Source organism: Oryzias latipes, chromosome 12 (genome assembly GCF_002234675.1).
Source record: "Oryzias latipes chromosome 12, ASM223467v1".
Taxonomy (NCBI): domain Eukaryota; kingdom Metazoa; phylum Chordata; class Actinopteri; order Beloniformes; family Adrianichthyidae; genus Oryzias; species Oryzias latipes.
The window spans coordinates 25,643,045-25,664,712 of record NC_019870.2 but is presented as its reverse complement, the minus strand read 5'-3'; the positions used below and the strand labels follow the sequence as shown (position 1 = coordinate 25,664,712).

The 21,668-nt window shown below is 44.2% G+C and overlaps 1 protein-coding gene across 1 annotated transcript; it reads left to right on the top strand.

The window, feature by feature from the left end:
* Positions 1-200: 200 nt before the first annotated feature.
* Positions 201-21,253, top strand: LOC101167136 (transmembrane channel-like protein 2-A). The gene is made up of 20 exons (XM_020707858.2): positions 201-957; positions 5,349-5,387; positions 5,469-5,880; positions 6,778-6,933; positions 7,018-7,108; positions 7,207-7,288; positions 7,364-7,470; positions 7,559-7,657; positions 10,054-10,196; positions 10,554-10,701; positions 10,784-10,972; positions 11,056-11,235; positions 15,015-15,173; positions 15,340-15,468; positions 17,619-17,686; positions 18,078-18,317; positions 18,623-18,748; positions 18,830-18,908; positions 19,147-19,264; positions 19,353-21,253. Exons 1-20 carry the CDS (start codon positions 924-926, stop codon positions 19,547-19,549), a joined length of 2,796 nt encoding a protein of 931 aa, XP_020563517.1. The 5' UTR covers positions 201-923; the 3' UTR covers positions 19,550-21,253.
* Positions 21,254-21,668: the final 415 nt, after the last annotated feature.

Below are 21,668 nucleotides of genomic sequence, written 5' to 3'. Positions count from 1 at the left end.
TGTGCCCCCCCCTCCACACACACAGACTAAATATAACCCACTAATCCCCCATCACTACTCTGTCACTTTAGATTTGTGCAATTATTTAATTATTTATTGAGAAAGAGCTTCTGAAACCAATTTTGTTGTGCGCTGCATAATGATAACAAAATACTCTGATTCTGATTCTAATAGGCTTTGGGATGGTGGGGGTTTGCTGGCGTTTTTAAGGGACTGGTTTTTCTTTCACACTGATCACATGTTCAGCTTCTCGTGTCTCCCTGTCATCCGTCAGTTCACCTGTGTGGCTCTAAAGAGGCTCTCACCTGAGGGAGTACACGAGCGTGTAATGGGATCATTATGGACGGAAAAACGAGCTCCACTGTATTATTCAATGAGGTGGAGACGTTAGGCTGCGGGCTGAGCCGATCCGCACCTTCTGCTGTCAGAGTTCCCCTCACCCCCCACAACCCCCCCAGCCGTGTTTCCAGGAAACTCCGATTAGAAAGAAGGAAAACGTTGCACCTGTGCACGTGGAGCTTGAATGGGCTTGGCCCGAGGAAACCCAAACCTTCATTAAATGTTCAGCACGTCTGGAGTTCTCAAGTGTTTGGTCTCCAATAACCACATGAGTGAGAGTGTTTAATGGCACATTTAGAATAGCACCACTCCTGGAAAAGCATCCCGTAGGATCCAGAGCCTGGAAATCCATCACAATCCCACAGACTGTCTGCTCACCTCCAAAGATTTGGGTTGAAATTAAAGTCGGAGCTTTCATCTCTCAGGTGTGGAAGCTCCTGATTATCCATCAAGTGAGGAGCTGCAGCCGCCGTCTCCATGGAGACAGACCAGTCAGATACTTGAGTTGGGTGTTGGTGGGGAGCCAGAGCAGAACAGACAGCACACAAACGGACCCGGAGGGAAGCTGCTTTTGACGTTCCACCATGCCGAGGAAGGGAGCTGTGCGGTCTGATGATGGTGAGCTTCCTGTTTGTGTCAAAACTGGACTTTTCATCCACTTGAACAGAGTTGAGTTGGAACGGGGGTTTGGTTGTGTCAGACCCATTTGAAATGGGCAGCAGAACCTCCAGAACTTTACTGTATTCATTTTTTATCCAACTTTGATGTATACATTAGTGAACGTCAGGGCTGAAGAAATACATGTCTCAATCTGGTAACAAAAAATTAGGTTTTGCATCTAATCCTCTAACCAGCATGGAGACGGCTGGACAGCACAGGTTTCCACGTCTTCCTACTTCTAACACTTGAGGAGAAGCTAAAAAAATAAATAAAAAGATCTCATTCGGTCACAGAGAATTCCTGTGGGGAAAGGGGCAAATCCTTCCTGTAGCAGGAGAGCAGCTGCAAGAAAAGCAACTGTTTGTAGGAAAGTCAGTCCAGTCTGACAGGATATTAATTCATCTGGAAGGTTTGTAGTTTAAACTGAAAAAAGATTAAAAACTGGTGACTGCATCACAAAGGCACAGCAAGGAGGAAGAAAACATTTGGCAGAAAGCTCATCACCGGGAATAAAACACCACGCAGCTGGGACCTCAGGGGACCCTTAAAAGTTTTGATTTTCAGAATGTATTTTTACTTTAAAAAGTCAGAAAAATAGTTTTTATGCAAACTCTTTGGTTTCCTTTGATATTTATTTTCTGTACACAGGAACATCTTGTCGGTTTAGAACAGGGGTGTCAAACACACGGCATGGGGGCCGGATCCGGCCCGTCAGATGGCTTCATCCGGCCCAGTCGTGAAGAGAAAAAAATCACAACGATGTTTAAAAAAAAAGCATATTTCTATTCCGTTCCTGGGGCGAATTATTTGTTGCTGTTTTTGTTTGTTTGAGAAATATCCAAAATGCGCAATTTCGCCACTAGGGGGAGCAAAGAACGGCCTGACAACCAAGATAATACAACGTCTTTGCAAGCGCGTGCCACGTCTAAACTTCAAACTTTATTGATTTGTATAGCGCCTTTCATTTTAGTTAAAACACAAAGCGCTTAACATAAAAGCAGATAAAATAGTCATAAAGTATGAAAATTATTTAAAACAGAAAACACAGGACAATCACACACAGATGGGACCCCTCCCTCACCAGATTCCTACTTCCACCCACCCAGTTCCCCCAGTAGAACGAAAAACGAAGAACCGCAGCATAAAGAAAAGGTCTGGCTCGGTTCTGCTGTGAGGAAACGGTATCATGGGGATCCATTCATTCCACGGGGGTCATTACCACAGCGCCCGCCCAACACAGAGCAGCCTAGGGCCCACTCCACGGCTATTAGACCACAGAGCGGGACCCCAGGCGGCCCAATGAGAACGGGCACTGCAGCAACAGCACCCCCTACAGGCGGAGGCGGTAGTGCCCCAAAACAATTGATCCACAAGAGGAAACACTGGATTATGAAACATCAAAATAAGTATTTGTATTATATTCATAAATAATATTAATTATTAATTATTTATATTTATTAATATATTATAATAAAATAACAATAACAACAATAATATAAGACATATCAATATTAGTAAATGTGAAGAAACTGATTTTGCTAGATTGGACTGTAAATGATAAAAAGGTTAGGTTCGTACCCTGTTCAGTTTCTTGCACACAGAAATGAATGAATAATGACTCAGTGACAGTTACTTATCTTTTGTGGACGTTTTACTTCGTACAAACACGAAGGGGACAGACAGATGAACATGGTGCATTCAAAGTCTGAACCACGGGGCTCAGAGATGGGCTTGGTATATAAACCCTGTATTTGCATTTTCAGAAGATCATACACTGGACAATGGTGTGAAAATCACACCCACAGGTTGTTGCTGGAGAGAAGCTCCAAGGTTGCAATGGAGTTATCTCTGAGGCATCACACACACACAGAAAAAGGGAGTATGAGAAGAAACTGTGAGAAAAATAGCTTGGCTGTGCTGTCTTCAAATGTAATATAATTTTGAGATGATAATACACGATGAATCAAGTTTAAACCATTAGTGTAATAAAAGTAAGAGTTAGTGTTAAAAGTAAAAAGTAAACGGGAGTTTCTAACTATTCTGTTTCTAATTATTCTTAACAGTAATTTAAAAAATACAATAAAAAATATGTAAAATGATTAAAATGTAACCTTAAATATCATAAATATAATAGTAAAAAGGGTAGTATATTCATTCATTCATTCATTCATCATTCATTCAAATTCAAATTCAAATTCATTCAAAAAAATCATTATAATAGTCCTTACACAATTAAAAAAAAAATAAATAAAGTAAAAACAAATGTATTAAGTAGAGACAATAGATAAATCAATCAATAAATAATGAGTAAAAGAATTAAGCATTTACCAAAGTCCTGTAAAAGCCAGATTGAAAAGCTGGGTCTTGAGCCTCTTCTTAGAAACCTCTGTAGACTCTGCAGCCCTGAGGTTCTCCGGCAGATTGTTCCAGAGACGAGGACCCTAATGGTGGAACAAGACCTCACCCTGTGTTTTGGTCCTCACTTTAGGAACAATAAGAGGCCAGTGCCAGAGGACTTCAGGGTCTGCTAGGGCTCATAGTTTGATTTGAAATTTTTGATTTGTTTTGAAATGGTTTATTTCAAGCAATCAAATAAGAATAGTACACAAAAAACATTACAATCATCAGTTATACATTCATACAATGACGTATCAAACTTAGGATAATTAGACATATTAATAAATATTGCTGAAAAGGGAGTGGAAGGAAGTGAATTTATATAATCCCAGCCCTGTTCTACTGTAACCATTTTATTACATGATTGATCATTATCCGATCATTATCATAACTTTATCAGACAGAATTAAGAATCCTTAGGTATCAATAAAGCTTTAAAATAACATCATTGAAATAAGAATTCCCAAGACCATTAAAACATTTATAAACCATTAAAATAAATTTAAAATCAATCCTGAAACGCACAGGGAGCCAATGGAGCGATTTTAAAATGGGTGTGTTTTGGTCCTTGCCAAAAGTAGTGCCGCTGAGTTCTGTAGAAGTTGTAAGTTTGAAAGTGACTTTTTTGGTAAGCCAGAGAGCAGGGCATTACAATAATCTAAATGACTAAAACTAAAAGCATGCAGTAGCACCTCTGTGCTGGCAGGAGAGAGTCTAGGCAAAGCGCAGTTTGGTTCCTTGGCAAGCCTCACTGCTGTTAAGTTGCCTTAAAAACTAATCAGATGTGACACCCTAATGACCAAGATGTCGTTGTCAAAAAGAAGAAAGGTGGACGTGGTGTCCAGAGCTTTACAGCAAAAAAATGGAAAGAGTATGATTTATTTATTTAACCCTTGTGCTATCCTAGGCACTTTAACGTTGGGAGTTGGGTCATCTAGACCCACTAGACAGTGCTCTGAACCTTTTTTCTTCAATGATTTGTGATCTTCACTGGTGTCCATGGATTAAATGAAATCTTTCCACCTTTATCCACCTTTGTCATGGTAGGGAGAACACGTCAATGTAAGGGTGGGGTCATAGGATAGCACAAGGGCTAAGGACCTGGATGCCAAACCCGCTTGTTTGGTATGTCATCTACAGGTCACAGTGCTCAAAGAATATAACATTCAGCACCACTATGAGACTCACCAAAAAGAAAAGTTTCACCATTTGCATGGGCAGTTAAGAAAAGAGAAGATAAACCAACTGGAACATCAGCTGGACTGAAAAATAAACAACCGTCTGCATTACTGCAGCTGTGACATCAGTGATGGAGCAGTGAAAGCTACCTTATTGCAAACAAGTTGGTGCAAATATCCAAACCATTTTTGGTTGGTAAACTTGTGAAAGAAAAAAAAAAAAGCAAAACCCGACGTTTTTGAAGCTGTTCTTCCATCTCATTCCATTCTTTCTGGATGTCTGCAGGTTCTTGAATCTTGTCCTTTTGGTAATCTGCTAAAGTCCACAGTCGTCTCTTTTCCTGCCACGTTTGGTCCTTCCACTAGACTTCCTGTTGATCTCTGTGGACACAGCGCTCCGGGAACAGCCAGCCTTTTTATTGGAACTTTTGCCTTCCCCACATTGAACCAAACTAAACCAATTTAATGCCATCTGGAGGACCTGTGCAGGTGCTTTGAGTTTAGTAGATGATAGGCTGATGAATCTCGGTTTAAAACATTCATGTCCTGAAAATTGTGGGCATCTTCTCCAGTTTTCTAATTTTTTTGAAATCTTTTTTTTTTTTTAGCATGAGCTCCAATTTATATATAAAAAAAGATCAAATACATAATTGAAATCAATTAAACAGTGTACCCTGAATCTATAGTACAAAGGGAACACTAAGGTCTGAGCGTTCAGGAAAAAGCTGATGAACGCTATTTGAGCTCCTGACTGTTCTCTGTGCTCTTCCTCAGTGAGTGTGGATGTAGAAGATGAGCAGAGCGACAGCGACGGTGAGGGAATCCAGCAGCTTTCATCAAGATTCATGAAAGAATGAGATGATAAATAAACTGATCTGCATGTTTGTGATGCAGACGGGGACACCAAGAGGAGAGGAAACAGGAGACAGGCAGGGGGGGGAGGAAGAGGAGGAGCCAGAGGGCGAGGTCGAGGCAAGAAAGCAGACAGTGATGAGGAGGACGAGGAGGATGAAGCTCCCAAAGGACGCAGAGGGGCACAGAACAAGAGACCAGCGAAGAAACGAGGTGGCAAAAATGAGGATGATGAGAGTGAGGAAGAGGCTCCCAAAAACAAGAGAGGAGGCGCAGCCAACAAGAGGAAAGGAGGCAAGGGCCGAGGAGGAGATGATGAAGACAGCCCGGCTGAGAAAGGAAATAAAGGGAAGAAAGGAGGAAAGAAAGGAGGAAAAGAGGAAGAAGACAACAAGGGCAAGAAAGGAGACAAGGGAAAAGATGAGAAGAACAAGAAAAAGAAGAAGGATGACAGGTATGATGATCACACAACCAGAATCTGTGAGAGAAAAAAACTTTCTTGTCACTCAGAAAATGCAAAGGTTGAAAAAGTTTGGAAATTAGAAAATTGGGCTTAAAATCGCATTTCTGAGTGTTTCTTGACTTGATCATTGTGAATCAGTTACAGACAAAAAAGGGTTGTTTGAAAAAGCTTCAGTTGGGACGCAGAAGCTACAATCTGCAGATAAGAGGCTCCCTGCTCTGCTCCATTCTGATGCATCCACTGTCAGACAAATAGATCCATGTACGTCTCTGTTTTCCTCATCTGAGCTGGAATCTGGATCTAGACTGTACGGCTGGATAGCTCTGATATTGCTTGACATTTTTCGTTGCACTGCTAATGTTAGGTTGATGTTGTGAGGGGCTGCAAGCTAGTGGGAGATACAGACAGGTAGTTCACGGAAAGTGGGCTTACTCTGCAGCAACAGTCTCTCAGAGGTGAATTTCCTATGAACTCCCGCCGCTCTGCAGAAACTACATCCAAGAAAGCAACACAGGTTTTTGGCTAAAAACGACATAATTGTACTCAAAAGACCACTGGGTACGCTTTTACAATAGATCAAACGAATGTCGGAGAGTCTCTTTAACCTTTGTGCCATCTTGTGGGGTCCAGATGACCCCACTCCCAACGTTAACGTGCCTCTGGCTGCACCAGACAACACTTCTGCCCCTGTCCAGAAGGTGGCAGCAAACCCTCCAAAAGACTGTTCCTAGAAGGTGTTTTCCTTTGGCTCACCCCTCATTGTCATGGTGCACTTAAGAAGGGTCCTTGGGCCCTGTCTGTGAACCCCTCCTTATTTTCTGAGTCGGTCTGCACATCCTAGTCCAGAACCTTGGGTCCATCTCACTCAGTGTGTCCTCTCTGCTCCAGCTCCTCTGATTCCAACTCAGACTCAGATGAGGAGGAGGACTCCATGTCGGAGGGAGAGATGGCCCGGTTGATGGAGGAGGTAGAGGAGAAGAAGAAGCTGATCGCCACCATCAGAAACAAGCCATGGAGGATGAAACGAAGGCTCGTCCTACTGAGGTAACCCCGTTCTCGAGGGTCCACACTGTAACTATTAGACATTTGTTGTGTTGGTCCAGTAAATATCTGACTGTGTGCTGACAGGGAGGCCCAGCAGTTTGTGGATAAATTTGAAGGAGCTTTGGGGAAAGGCAAAGGCAGGAAGTGGTACGCTTACAAAGTGATGATGACAAAGGTTTGCAGCAGGAGTTCAGCCATCTCTGGTTTTTCTCAATGTTCTCAGCTTTCTTAATTCCTTAATAATTGTGATTCTGTTTCGTTTTATTATCTTAGAAATGGATCAAGTTCCAGAGAGATTTTGAGAACTTCAGGACGGCGTGTATCCCTTGGGAGAGGAAGATCAAAGAAGTGGAGAGTAAGTTTAGTCAGAGCTCATCACAGCAGCAGAAAGAGATTCCGGGGAGATCTGAAATATTCCTGTTCCCTTCAGGCCACTTTGGCTCGTCCGTGGCGTCGTACTTCATCTTCCTGCGCTGGATGTACGGCATGAACCTGGTGCTCTTTGGTCTGACCTTTGGACTAGTTGTCATGCCTGAGGTGAAGTGATGCACATCATAGATGAACCACAAAGAGTCAGACCGTCCCGAAACAATTGATTTGATGACCACAGCGCTTCGTTTTCCAGGTCTTGATGGGTCTTCCGTATGGGTCAATTCCCAGGAAGACTGTGCCCAGAGCCGAGCAAGACACCGCTCAAGACTACTCCGTCCTCATGGATTTCAACGTGAGTCTGACTCTTGGAATTATTGTATTTTTATGCAGACCTTTACTTAACGCTGGGATTTGAAGACGGAAAACCCCAAAACAGCAATAGATTGTGACATTTTGAGAGGTAAAAAAAAGTGAATATTTGTTTAATTGGAACACCATTAGCTTCCACAGAGTGGTCGCTAGTCTTCCTGGGGTTTATAACCATAAATTGCATAGATTTGACCAATTTCACAAAAAACGAAAATGATTTAACAAAATTCACAAACCAATTCATCATATTTACCTTAAAAGCTTTGCATGTTAAAATAAGTTAAAAAAAAATTCATTTTAGTACTCAAAAAACACATACCAGCATATCAACACCACATACATTTCATAGCAGCAAATCATATAAATCTTTAGTTATTGTCAGCAGTCCATGTATTTAGTTTTATAAATCTTTTTCAAATGATATTTGTTACTAATAAGCCTTGTCCTCCCAGAAAGTTGATTCCATGCAACAGAAGATTGAAATAGCAATTGGATGTTGGAAAAGGAACCATCAAATCACCAGAGCTGACCTGACGAGTTTGATATTGATGACAATACCCACTGTATAATACTTTATTTAGCAAAAATTGTGGACATTTTTTAAAAATGGCGTTATGCATTAAGCATAGAAGACTTAGTTGTCATTTGTCTTTTACCCTCAACCAACCTAATGACTCCGATCCAACCTAGTGGTGTGAATCTCATTCACATTGGTCCAATGAGTGACACCAATATGACTTTCAAATTTAATGAGGCAAGATTTCATTTAATTGTTTCTCTCATCCATTAAATGAACTCATTTCTAACCTGAAACCACATCTCTGATGACAAAAGCCAAAGACCCTGAAAGGTCTCCTCTTCGTCAGCTTGGAGGACACAGTGTCTGTGGTTACCACCAAGACTCATCTGACCTAGAACCCCGTCTCCCTTTGACACAGTCCATTTGTAGGGAATCTGGGTCCACAGGACACCACGGTTCTTCTGGATTAAGTTCAAAGATGGCTTCCATTCTGAAGACAAAACCTCAGTTTCAACTGCAGACAAGGAGGATGGAGTTAACCAAAGGAAATTTCAGGAAGTTTGCTGGATTATTCTGAAATGCCCCCGACACCATCATATCCATGAGTGATGCAGAGCCCTCTGAGGGTCCAAAAACCACTGACATGTCCCTGACACAGAGATTTCTCCATTTTCCCACAAACTTCTGCCCTGTAGAGGATGAGATTTGAAAAGCCTTTGCAGTTTGATGTTGAAGAACTTTGTTTTCTATATACAGTGATCTCTCGCTATTACGCGGTTTACTTTTCACGGTTTCGCTACTTCACGGATTTGCATCGTGCATTGTGTTCTGCATTCTGATTGGCTAAAAAGTCACTCCGCTTCTTTTCTACCTGTGCGTCAATAACGTTGCAGTTTAATATGTACACGTATGTAAAACAGCTTGCCAAATTTACATTATGTACGTGCAAATCATCTTGCAATTTCGAGTTTCTCTAAAACCCATAGAAAAAGAGCGACAACAACTGCCTATCACTATGTTCTTCTCCCAAACAAACACAGCTGCACCGCGGGCTTCAAAAGAAGAAAACACTGCAGAGCGGAGTCAGGATGCAGCGGCTCAGTCTGTAGAGCAGTGAAATACACCTGAGTCACTATTTGTCTGACTGTACTTTGTATTTTTTTCATAATCATTTTAAATTTTCTCCTGTTTAATCCAATTACTTGTGTCGCGGTGGGCGGGGCTAATCTCCACCATTTGAAGCCTTCTGTTCACATTGAGGATTAAAATTATTATTTGACAGTACAGTACAGAAGTTATTTGTTGAAAAAAACGTTTCTAAAGTAATTTTATTTGTGAAAGAAATGCTTGAGCCTGTAAAATGGTTTGTTCTTTCTTTTCAATGTATAATAGAGTATTTAATTGAATAATTGTAAAAAAAAATAGAGGTTTCTACTTCACGGATTTTGCCTATCACGGATTCTTTTTAGAACGTAAGCCCCGCAAAAAACAAGGGTTTACGGTATTCAGAATCTTTTCACTTGATGGGTGGAATTTGAACACAAATTGAAGATCATCTGTTGTTCTTTACTATTTGGAGAATCCGTCTCTCTCGGACATTCTTGTATTGATAATCATGTTACAGACCTGATAACTGCATTATTTTAGATATTTGAGCTAAATCTTTGAAACGTTTTTGGCTTTTTGTCCATTTGTCTCATTTGTATTCTGAGACCTGCGTTTTAAAATAGTTCATTTGGTGGATAAAAACGTTCACATTTTTAATATTTGGGAGGTCGTCTATGTGTTGGATAAAATGTTTTCAAAGTGTGACTTGCACATGGACATGACCAGAAGAATAACTGTTCTTTCCTTCACAGGGCTACTGCAAATATTCAGTGCTGTTCTATGGTTATTACAACAACCAGAGGACCATCGGTCTGTTGAAGTTCAGGCTGCCTCTGGCCTACCTCATGGTGGGGCTCGGCACATTTGGCTACAGCCTGATGCTCGTCATCCGCACGTACGTTTGCAGCTCAGGATGACTCATTTTAAACATTTAAAAGATGTTTGAGCAAAATCCGTTGACTGTGTAAGAGACCTGGACTGAGTGAGTGTCACGTCAGCGTAGAAAATGACTTATTTACGGCTCCAATTTAGTCGCCGTTTTTTCACAACTCGGATGCCGCCATGTTGGAACCAGTAATGATGAGTAGGCCGTGATTGATCAGAGTCAGTTTTAGTCATCGTTTTTATGGCAACCACTCTCACCAATCAGGAGTGGGCTTGTTGGAAAGCCACACCCTTTCCATTGACAGGGAGAAGTCAGTCCTGACAGAAACTTCCCTGTTGGTTTGAATTTTCTTTGGGATTTTTCCAGAATGGCAAAAAATGCGGATGTTGGTGGTGGAGATGGAGATGAAGGAGAGTTCACGTTTGCCTGGAAGATGTTCACCAGCTGGGATTATCTGATCGGCAACGCAGAGACCGCTGACAACAAGTATGCCTCCATCACCACCAGCTTCAAGGTAACCACGCCCAAATTTCGTCTCCTTTCTTCTCCTCCCCTCTCAACGACGCTTCATCAACTCTCCTTTGCGATGACAACAGGAGTCCATCGTGGACGAGCAGGAGAACCAGAAGGATGAGAACATTCACCTGCGCAGGTTCCTCAGAGTCCTGGCCAACTTCCTGATCACCTGCAGCCTCGGTGGAAGCGGCTACCTCATTTACTTCGTGGTCAAACGGTCTCAGGAGTTCGCCAACAGGGATGACCTCAGCTGGTATGAGAAGAACGAGGTACCAGGGTCCACACGCCAAAGTCTGGAGCTTCAGTCAAAGCTGCAGCGGTCCATCATGTTGATCTCCGCCTGTCTTTGCAGCTGGAGCTCATCATGTCTCTGCTGGGCCTCGTTTGTCCTCCTCTCTTTGAGACCATCGCCGAGCTGGAGGACTACCATCCTCGAATCGCCCTCAAGTGGCAGCTGGGACGCATCTTTGCTCTTTTCCTAGGGAACCTCTACACCTTCCTGTTCGCGCTGTTCGACGAGGTCAACACAAAGGTACTGAACATTTGCACATTTGCATTTGCAAACATTGGCAGAATGTTTGTACAGGAGAAGCAGCTATAAAGTCTGTAAAGATGAGGTGATAGAACTGCAACAGAAGAATTTCAAAGGTTTAGTCATCCCATCACAAACTTCTAGCTGTTTCGGTGTCCCGCCCCCATCCCCCTGTTCCTGTGCCCCGCCAACCGCTCATTGGTGTTAGTGCCCTTTTCCCAGGGCAAAACGCCACAGCTGTTTCCAGCTTTTCCCCTGAACTCTCCCCAAACTAGCTTTAGTGCTATCCTGTTATTCTAAATGGGCGAACACAGTATGATGCTTCCGCCACCGTGCCCCACAGTAGAGATGTCCAAAAGTTCCTCTTTTGTGTTGAAATTCCAAAACTATTTCCTGTGAACTACTAACTAACTTTTTGCATTTCTTTTGGAGGGAATCACCCCTTTCCCCCCAAAATCACTGTTACCGAGAGAGAGCAGTTATGTGCACAAGAAAAGTCTGTTTTGGACATGTTGTAACTTTAAAGACAACAAGAAAATGCCACAGTACATTCAGTGATGTCCGTCTAATCTAGCCACAGGGGTTGCAAGCCAGTTGCCTCTGTGCCGGTCCCAAGCCCGGATAAATAGAGAGGGTTGCGTCAGGAAGGGCATCCGGCGTAAAAATTGCCAAAATAACCATGCGAATCATCCACACCACTTTAGACATACCGGATCGGTCGAGGCCCGGGTTAACAACGACCGCCACCGATGCTGTTAACCTACAGGGTGTCGGTGGAAATTTGACTACTGTTGGTCGAAGAAAGAGAGGAGGCAGAAGGGTCCGTGGCCAGAGAGAGAAGGGAAAAGGCAGGAACATAGGTTTGAGAATAGGGACTCTTAACGTTGGCACAATGACAGGGAAAGGCAGAGAGCTGGCAGACATGATGGAGAGAAGGAAGGTAGATGTACTGTGTGTGCAGGAGACAAGGTGGAAGGGCAGCAAGGCACGTAGTATTGGAGGAGGATACAAACTTTTCTATCATGGTGTTGATAGGAAGAGAAACGGGGTAGGAGTGATTCTGAAGGGGGAGTTTGTTAACAGGGTTCTAGAGGTGAAAAGAGTCTCAGACAGGATGATGAGCCTAAAGTTAGAAATCGAAGGGGTGATGGTGAATGTAGTCAGTGGGTATGCGCCACAGGTTGGCTGTGACTTAGAAGTGAAGGAGAGATTCTGGAGTGAGTTGGATGAGGTCATAGAGAGTATCCCCAGAGGAGAGAGAGTTGTTATTGGAGCAGACTTTAATGGGCATGTTGGTGAGGGCAATAGAGGTGATGAGGAGGTGATGGGCAGGTTTGGTGTTAAGGAAAGGAATCTGGAGGGACAGATGGTGGTGGACTTTGCGAAGAGGATGGAAATGGCTGTAGTCAACACTTACTTCCAGAAGAGAGAGGAACATAGAGTGACATACAGAAGTGGAGGTAGGAGTACTCAGGTGGACTACATCCTATGTAGACGAGGTCATTTGAGAGAGGTTTTTGACTGCAAAGTGGTGGTAGGAGAGAGTGTAGCCAAACAGCACCGCATGGTGGTGTGTAAGATGACCCTGGAGGTCAGGAAGAAGAAGAGAGGGAAAACAGAAAAGAAGACCAAGTGGTGGAAGCTACAGAATGAAGAAACTTGTGAGGAATTTAGGCAGAAGTTGAGACAGGTCCTGGGTGGTCAGGATGAGCTTCCAGATGACTGGGAAACTACAGCAGAGATTATCAGGGAAACAGGTAGGAAGGTGCTAGGTGTGTCATCTGGAAAGAGGAAAGACGGTAAACAGACTTGGTGGTGGAATGAGGAAGTACAGGAATGCGTCCAGAGGAAGAGGTTGGCTAAAAGGAAGTGGGATGTAGAAAGGACTGAGGAAGGTAGACAGGAGTACAAGGAAGCGCAGCGTAGAGTGAAGAGAGAGGTGGCAAAGGCCAAACAGAAAGCTTACGATGAGCTATATGACAGGTTAGACACAAAGGAAGGAGAGAAGGACTTGTACAGGCTAGCCAGACAGAGAGACAGAGATGGGAAGGACGTGCAACAGATAAGGGTGATTAAGGACAGAGATGGAAAGGTGCTAACAACCCAGGAGAGTGTACAGAAAAGATGGAAGGAGTATTTTGAGGAGCTGATGAACGAGGAAAATGACAGGGAAAGAAGGGAGGAAGATGTGGTTGTTGTGGAGCAGGAAGTAGCAGAGATTGGAAAGGATGAGGTTAGGAAGGCTCTGAAAAGGATGAAGAGCGGAAAGGCCGTTGGTCCTGATGACGTACCTGTGGAGGTATGGAAGTGCTTAGGAGAGACAGCAGTTGAATTTCTAACGAGGTTGTTCAATAGGATTCTAGAGAGTGAGAAGATGCCCGAGGAATGGAGGAGAAGCGTTCTGGTTCCGATCTTTAAGAACAAGGGTGACACGCAGAACTGCAGCAACTATAGAGGAATAAAGTTGATGAGCCACACAATGAAGCTGTGGGAAAGAATAGTGGAAGCCAGGCTTAGGAAGAAGGTGGAGATCTGTGAGCAGCAGTATGGTTTCATGCCCCGTAAGAGCACCACTGATGCCATTTTTGCTTTGAGAATGTTGATGGAAAAGTACAGAGATGGTCAGAAGGAGCTGCATTGTGTGTTCGTAGATTTAGAGAAGGCGTATGACAGGGTGCCGAGGGAGGAGCTGTGGTACTGTATGAGGTCGTCTGGAGTGGCAGAGAAGTATGTCAGAGTAGTTCAGGACATGTATGAGAGAAGTATGACGGTGGTGAGATGTGCTGTAGGTCAGACAGAGGAGTTCAAGGTGGAGGTGGGACTACACCAAGGATCAGCTTTGAGTCCTTTTTTGTTTGCTATGCTGATGGACAGGCTGACAGACGAGGTAAGACAGGAATCTCCCTGGACAATGATGTTTGCAGATGACATTGTAATTTGCAGTGAGAGTAGAGAGCAGGTGGAGGAACAGCTAGAGAGGTGGAGGTTTGCTCTGGAAAGAAGAGGCATGAAGGTCAGTCGTAGTAAGACAGAATACATGTGTCTGAACGAGAGGGATCAAGGTAGAAGCGTTAGGTTACAGGGGGCTGAGGTGAAGAAGGTGCAGGAGTTTAAGTACTTGGGGTCAACAGTTCAGTGTGATGGGGATTGTGGAAAAGAGGTGAAGAGGCGAGTGCAGGCAGGTTGGAGCGGGTGGAGGAAAGTGTCAGGAGTGTTGTGTGACAGAAGAGTGCCAGCAAGACTCAAAGGAAAGGTGTACAAGACAGTGGTGAGACCAGCTCTGCTCTATGGGTTAGAGACGGTAGCAGTGAGACAGAGACAAGAGGCTGAGATGGAGGTAGCGGAGATGAAGATGTTGAGGTTCTCCTTAGGAGTGACCAGGTTAGACAGGATAAGGAACGAGTACATCAGAGGGACGGCTCATGTTGCCTGTGTTAGGGACAAAGTCAGAGAAGCCAGACTGAGATGGTTTGGACATGTTCAGAGGAGGGATAGTGGATATATTGGTAGAAGGATGTTGGAGATGGAGCTGCCTGGCAGGAGGGCAAGAGGACGGCCAAAGAGGAGATATATGGATGTCTTAACAGAGGACATGAAGTTGGCTGGTGTTAGGGTAGAAGATGTCCATGATAGAGTGAGGTGGAAAAGGATGATTCGCTGTGGCGACCCCTGATGGGAAAAGCCGAAAGAGAAAGAAAGACATTCAGTGATGTCCGTCCCTGCTGCTTCTTCAGAAAAACAGAAACCTCCTGGCTGACTGTCTCATTTGGTCTCCTCAGCTGGAAGAGGAGGGATCCATTAAGAACGCCTCCATCTGGGCCATGAAGGAATACTATGCAAACTTTTCCCTGCCGGTGAATGACAGCGAGGCCACCCCACCCCCCATGGACCCAGGAGACGTGATCCGAGGGCCCTGCTGGGAGACTGCTGTCGGCATAGTAATGAATTTGAAGCTGATTTGAGCTTAAATACGTGTGGTTTTCTTGTTTCTAAGGCTAGAAGGAGTTTAAAGGTGAAAGGAACTCCTCTGATGCCGTTACACTCGGACGTACAGAGCTGGTTTCGGTGTAAAAAGAGAAGAAGCATGAGTCTGTTGTGCTGCAGGAGTTTGTGAAGCTGACCGTGTCGGACATTCAGGTGACTTACCTCACCATCCTGATTGGTGACTTTGCCAGAGCTGTCATTGTTCGTTTCCTCAACTACTGCTGGTGCTGGGACCTGGAAGCTGGATTTGTAAGTCTGAGCGCTGACACATAATTTTTACTGAAATAGATGATCTTTTCCTCATGTTACACTGTCATGTAACATGTAAACTTTTCTCTAAAACAAAGTGAAGTACATGAAACTTGTCCTCGTTTTTGTACAAGTGATTGTGTTTTTGCACTTAAATATTTTAGTTAAAGACCTACGACTAAGATCTAAACCAGGGGTCGGCAACCTTTTTTACTCAAAGAGCCATTTGGGACCGCCCCTAACGGAAAAAAAAGCACCCGGAGCCACAACCCGTTTTGACATCATTATATATATTATGCATGTATATATTATATCAAGGGTGCTCATTACGTCGATCGCCATCGATTTTCAAGGACATAAGTGTAGATTGCGGGCCAGAAAAGATAAAAAAAAGTACTTCTTTCTTTTCATCTTCATGTTTATTTGTTACATGTTTATTTCAACATTATTGTTTATGTACTGATGATTAAAAACTACACAGTGAGTTTACATAAAGATACTTTTGTATTAACAGATGAGGCGTTTTATTACAAAGACAGAAAGCAGCGACCATCGTGTTCATGCTCTGCTGTAAACGGTGCAATGCGGGGAGCGTGGCATATTGTGAGGCATTTGGCGCTGCTGGCTCCGTATTGATCAGTATTGATGGGGAACAACGACTACTAATTTAGTGCTCCGTCCTCCGAACACACAATATATTTCACGCACACACCTCCGCTCCGTGCTCACACCCCCATCTCCACCTGCACGCGCCCCTCCCTCGTGGCACGCGCGCCGCTCAGCACAAACACACACTCCGCAACAGTATAAAGCGCGTGCCTCACAGCTTCCTTGATGAGCTCGTATTAATCGGGCGAGGACTGCAAAGCTTACAGCAGGAGGAGAAACGCGGGGCGGCTTTAATAAACTCCGGTTGCTGGACTTCTACCGGAAGTGGAGAAAAAGACGTTCTGAAGGCAGAGTTTGCGCTGAGTGGATTTAAACTCGCGTCTGCAGTGACGTATGTGTCAGAGGATGTCCGATTGGCCATTCTGCATGTCAATCAAGTCCCGTACTTTTCGGTGAGGATTTTGATTGGCTGGTGGATTTTCAAGAAGCACTCTCTTCCCCTTCAATCTCCCCCACGTCCCCGAAGATGACCCGTCGATCGCGACCGACGCAACGAGCTCCCCTTCTCTGAAACACACATCACCGCACACGGGAGTCCAAAACACCGGCGCAAACTCTCCGTCACCAGAAAGCCGCTCCCCGTTCCGCGCCACGCCAAGCCCCCGGCAGAAAATCACTCCAGACCCGGAGTGTTTATTGAAGCCGGCCCGCATGTCTCCTCCTGCTATCAGCTCCGCAGCCCTCGCCCGACAAACACAAGCCCACCAAGGAAGCTGTTTTTTACGTGGCACGTGCCTCGCACGGAGCCAGCAGCGCCTTTGAAATGCCATGAAAAATGAACAAACTAAAATAAACTTGAATTTTTATAAAATACTCATTTTATAAATACTCATTATTTTCCAAAGTCATGGGAGCCACAACAGAAGGATGAAAGAGCCACATGTGGCTCTGAACCCATGGGTTGCCGACCCCTGATCTAAACTGAATAACTCCAATATTGTTGACCATTTTTGTTGTAATGCTAATGTTAGGTTGGGGTTGTGAGGGGCTGGAGGGAGAGCGTGTAAACAGAGAGCTCTCAGTAGAGGGGAAGGGAAGTGGGGTCAGGCGGCAACAGTCCCGCCCACAACTGGGGACGCTTTTACAATAGATCCAAAGATGATCAGAGTTGGACTTCAATGTTGCATTCTATTATTCATTTAAAAGTTTTAATAACTGTTGAAAAGTTGACAGTCAGCCATGACTTGTGGCAATTAAATTCTATCCTAAACTAGATATATTATTCTTAACGATTTCGGTCATTTACTTGTTTTAGTAAATTTACTAACAAAAATGAAACAATATAAAAATAAACAGAATTTACAGTCTATCAATTTCATAGTCAACAGTGTCTATTTGAGTATTTTGACACCTTTTTCATTAAAAGCTTTCAAAGTTGTATTTTGTTCAGCTCCAGGCTGGTTTGTGGTTTCCTCTGGGTTTTCTGAGGCTGTGCCTCCTAAAGCTCTTACGGTGTTCCTGTTGTTTGGTGTCATTTTCAGCCGTCTTACGGAGAGTTTGACATCAGTGGGAACGTCCTTGGTCTGGTCTTCAATCAGGGGATGATCTGGTAAACCTTCACTCTGCACATGCTCAGTCTCCTCCCTGCCTCCAGGTGCATGAGCTCAGGCTGCAGGTCCAGGATCTGTGGGGACAGGATGATGCAGCAGAACCATTCTGTGTTGGAACAGAGAAGAAGGCATTAGTTATGTATGAGGCATTGATATAACAGTAGCTGTAGATTTGACCACATTGCAGTGCAATGTAAGTTCAGTCATGTGATAATCGGTGTTTTTCTGCAGTGGTTTACCTTTCAGCTGTTTGCTTTGTCTTTGAGTTTGACTCCTCGTTGATTTCTGAACATGAATAGATAGTCATGAATATAAAAAAAAGGTTGTTTAAGGGATTTCTCAGAACCCTGAAGATGAAAGCGGGGTGACGTCATGATGGTTCTGTTTCAGGATGGGAGCGTTTTACGCCCCCGGCCTGGTGGGAATCAACGTGCTGCGCCTCCTCAGCTCCATGTATTACCAGTGCTGGGCAGTGATGGCCACCAATGTCCCCCACGAGAGAGTCTTCAAGGCCTCCAAGTCCAACAACTTCTATATGGGTCTCCTGCTCCTCGTGCTCTTCCTAAGTCTGCTGCCTGTGGTCTACACCATCATGTCCCTGCCCCCCTCCTTCGACTGTGGCCCCTTCAGGTTGTACCATCACGCCGTCTGTGGCAGGGCTGCTTCGTCCTGGTCTTCGAGATCTACCACCCTGCCTTTTTCCAGCTTTCCCTGCACTGCTTGCTGATGATTACCTGGACCAGGTGTGTTCATTGTATCAAAATGTGGAGGCATCTGATTAAGCAACTGCTAATCAGCAACTAGCAGGGCTTGGAGGCCTGGAAAACAGATCTCCAAGTGGTAGATCTCGAGAATCAGGAGAGCAGCCATGGTCTGTAGAATCCCATCTGTGCCAGCAAGCATGCTGATATGAGGCTGTGTGTGTGAACGAGCAGCGGGAAGGAGAAGATGTTTGACGTGATCATGGAGACCATTGACCTGGATCTGCCGGCCTTCATGGGAACGCTTTTTAGCTACGCAGCCAACCCCGGCCTGATCATCCCAGCCGTGCTGCTCATGGTGTGAGTGTGCACAGACATGTTTGCACATCCTCTCAGGGTTGCATATGTGCCAGACTCTAACTGCAGCAAATGATCTTCCAGACTGGCCATCTACTATCTGAACTCGACGTCAGAGGCTTACCAGAACGCCAACATGGAACTGAAGAAAAAGATGCAGATGGTGAGTAAAAGAATATGTGGAGTCCCTTCAGATGAGGACTTCAAGCAGCTCTGTCTTTGATAGAGAGGAACATCCAAACAGTCAGCAGCAGCTCTCAGAAAAGCTGTGGAATGCTCTTCTGTAATACCTGCAATGATTGGATTATTCTGGAAAGTTAGATTGATAAAACATTGACTTCACTTTGGGATATCAAAAAACCTTCAGCTCTTTAGGTTTTTTCGCTCTTTTCTGTGCTCAGGCTCGAGATGAAGAGAAGAACCGAAGAAACAACACAGACAGCACCAACCAGGTGATGAAGGACCTGGAGGACCTGCTGCCCAATCGCTCCCTGGCCCCGCCTGCCCCGCCGGAGCCTGGTTAGTATCCAGTCGAGCTTTGTGCCGCTGTGGGACTCCAGAAACAGGGACAGACCAACCTCCTGCCCTTTCTTTGTGGTCTGAGCAGAGAAACCCAAGGAGCCTGAAGGAAAACCGACCAAGACCAGAGGCGGAGCCGCCGGGAAGGGTGTTGACCTGCAGAAAGACGTGAGCCTGGCTTCATCCAACCCAAACGCTAGAGAGCCCGTGACCCGCGCTCCCGGGGCCAGAGGCCGCGGACAGCCTCCCGGGGGCCGGGGAAGAGGAGGACCCCCTCCAAGATGACATCCTTTTTCTTGTACTGGCAACAGTTACACCGTCAGATGAGGTCAATTTAGAATCTACAGTCTTAAAAAACAGAAAAAAAACTGTTATGTATATTTTAAGATCCACTCCAATGAAAATTGTGTTTTTAACATGTTTTTCTGGCATTTTTTTCTGACGATGGAGGTGATTTGTAAACAGTGGCGGACTTAGCAGTTTGGGGCCCTGGGTGAACAATAACATAGGGCCCTCTGTATTAATCTTTTTTTTTTTTTAATCCTTACCTAGGGTAAATGTCCATCCAATAACTTCACTGGTCTACTTTTAACCTATGTTCACACTTTCAAGAACGCCTGTTTAGCCCATGGTGTTCACACTGGTCAGGCAGGGAGGGACTTCATCATTCTTTCTTTTTGCTTCTGTTTACTAGCACATGACCACCACCTACATTTGGAAGTGGCTTGGTGCGACATGTTGATGTGGTGCAAATCTTGCAATTTGGGGACAAAACTGAAACGGTTTAGTTCAAATCAAATCCAACTTTATTTATTAAAACAAAACGCTTCTCGTGCATTGTAGAACTTGAAGCACTTTAACATTTAGAACAAAAAACACAATAATACGATAAAAACCCAACCCACCCTTCACCCTTCCCACTCCCCTCCATTAAAACATACGACCCATGACCCCACATACATTGAATACTGATAAAAGTAACTTCTAAAAGAAATGTAAGGCTTGGCTCTGCTGTGAGGAAACAGTATTTGGGAATCTCTTCATACCAGGAGTCAGCTCGGCCGTGGGAACATCGCCACAGTGCCCACCCAGACCGGGACAACAAGGGGTCCAATTCCCAGCCGTGAGGCTCCAATGTTAAACTCCAGCTGCCCCAGCAAGGGCGACAACCGCGGCAACAACCACCAACCCAGCTGGCAAGTCCTGGCAGAAAAGATCCCCACAAGAAACACTGGAGCTAAAATCATGACAAAATACTAAAATTAAAGACATACAATGAATATGAAGACATAAAATTTAGAAAAAAGCATTTATAAACCATTAAAAGAATGCTTGATGAATGAATGGACATCAAGAGGGTGGATGTGTACAGGTGTACAAACTGGACTGGTCAGACAACAAAAGGGTCCTGCACAAAAAGGGTCAGAGTCGCCTCCACCTCCTGAGGAGACTGAGGTCCTTTGGTGTGTGTAGGCCACTACTTAGGACTTTTTACGAAACTGTGGTTGCATCCATGACTTTCTATGCAGTGGTCTGCTGGAGAGGAGGAATTACAGACAGGGACGAGAAGAAACTGGACAAGCTGGCCAAGAGGACTGGCTTGGTCCTGGGCTGTCCCCTGGACTCAGTGGACTCTGCTGGTGAGAGGAGGATGCTGACCAAGCTATCCAGCATGCGGAACAACCCGTCTCACCTTCTGAATGAGGCGGTGAATACCATGAGCAGCTCGTTCAGCCGCAGACTGCTGCAACCTCAGTGCAAAAAAAAACGCTAAAGGAGGTCCTTTGTCCCAACAGCAAGACTGTACAATAACTACTGAAACCGCTGCTGTATTTACTTATTTATTTATGATGTGTACTTTTACCACCATTTTCACTATTACTTTGGTCTTTTTCTCTTGCTATTTGTTTTCCCAACTGTTATATTTCTTTTTTGGTGCTGTAACAACTGAAGTTCACACTGGGATCAATAAAGTCATATCTTATCTTATTTCTTCTGAAAAATGGTGGAAGTAATATCATGAAAAATGTGTTAAATCAAACCAGGAAGTAAGAAATAATGGATGATTATTTTCTGCTAATTAATCTCTGATTAATATTTTGGGTGGTTTTTGTTGGGTCTTATGGTCTTTAGAATTCTTTTAGGCTGGAATACCTTGACTCTATCTGGCAAAACTGGCAGAGATTAAATGATGATTTAAAGCAATTTCTAACAAGTTGTCAAATGAAGCAGAGTGATCCGAGGGGCTGTGAAAAGAGGAAAAGGCAAAGATGAAGCAAGACTTCTGCTGCGATACTTCCGAAAGTGCTGGAAGACATAATATAGGAAAAACAAGAGCAAAATAAAAAAACTCTGTTCTTTTGCTTATTTTGTAAAAACTGAAGAAAAGAAAGAAAACTGTTAG

Coding starts and splice junctions, on each gene's coding strand:
- LOC101167136 (XM_020707858.2), top strand. CDS start 924: ATGCCGAGGAAGGGAGCTGTGCGGTCTGATGATG. Junction 7,658..10,053: donor CCGTCCTCATGGATTTCAAC/GTGAGTCTGACT, acceptor TTTCCTTCACAG/GGCTACTGCAAATATTCAGT. Junction 18,909..19,146: donor TGAAGAAAAAGATGCAGATG/GTGAGTAAAAGA, acceptor TTCTGTGCTCAG/GCTCGAGATGAAGAGAAGAA.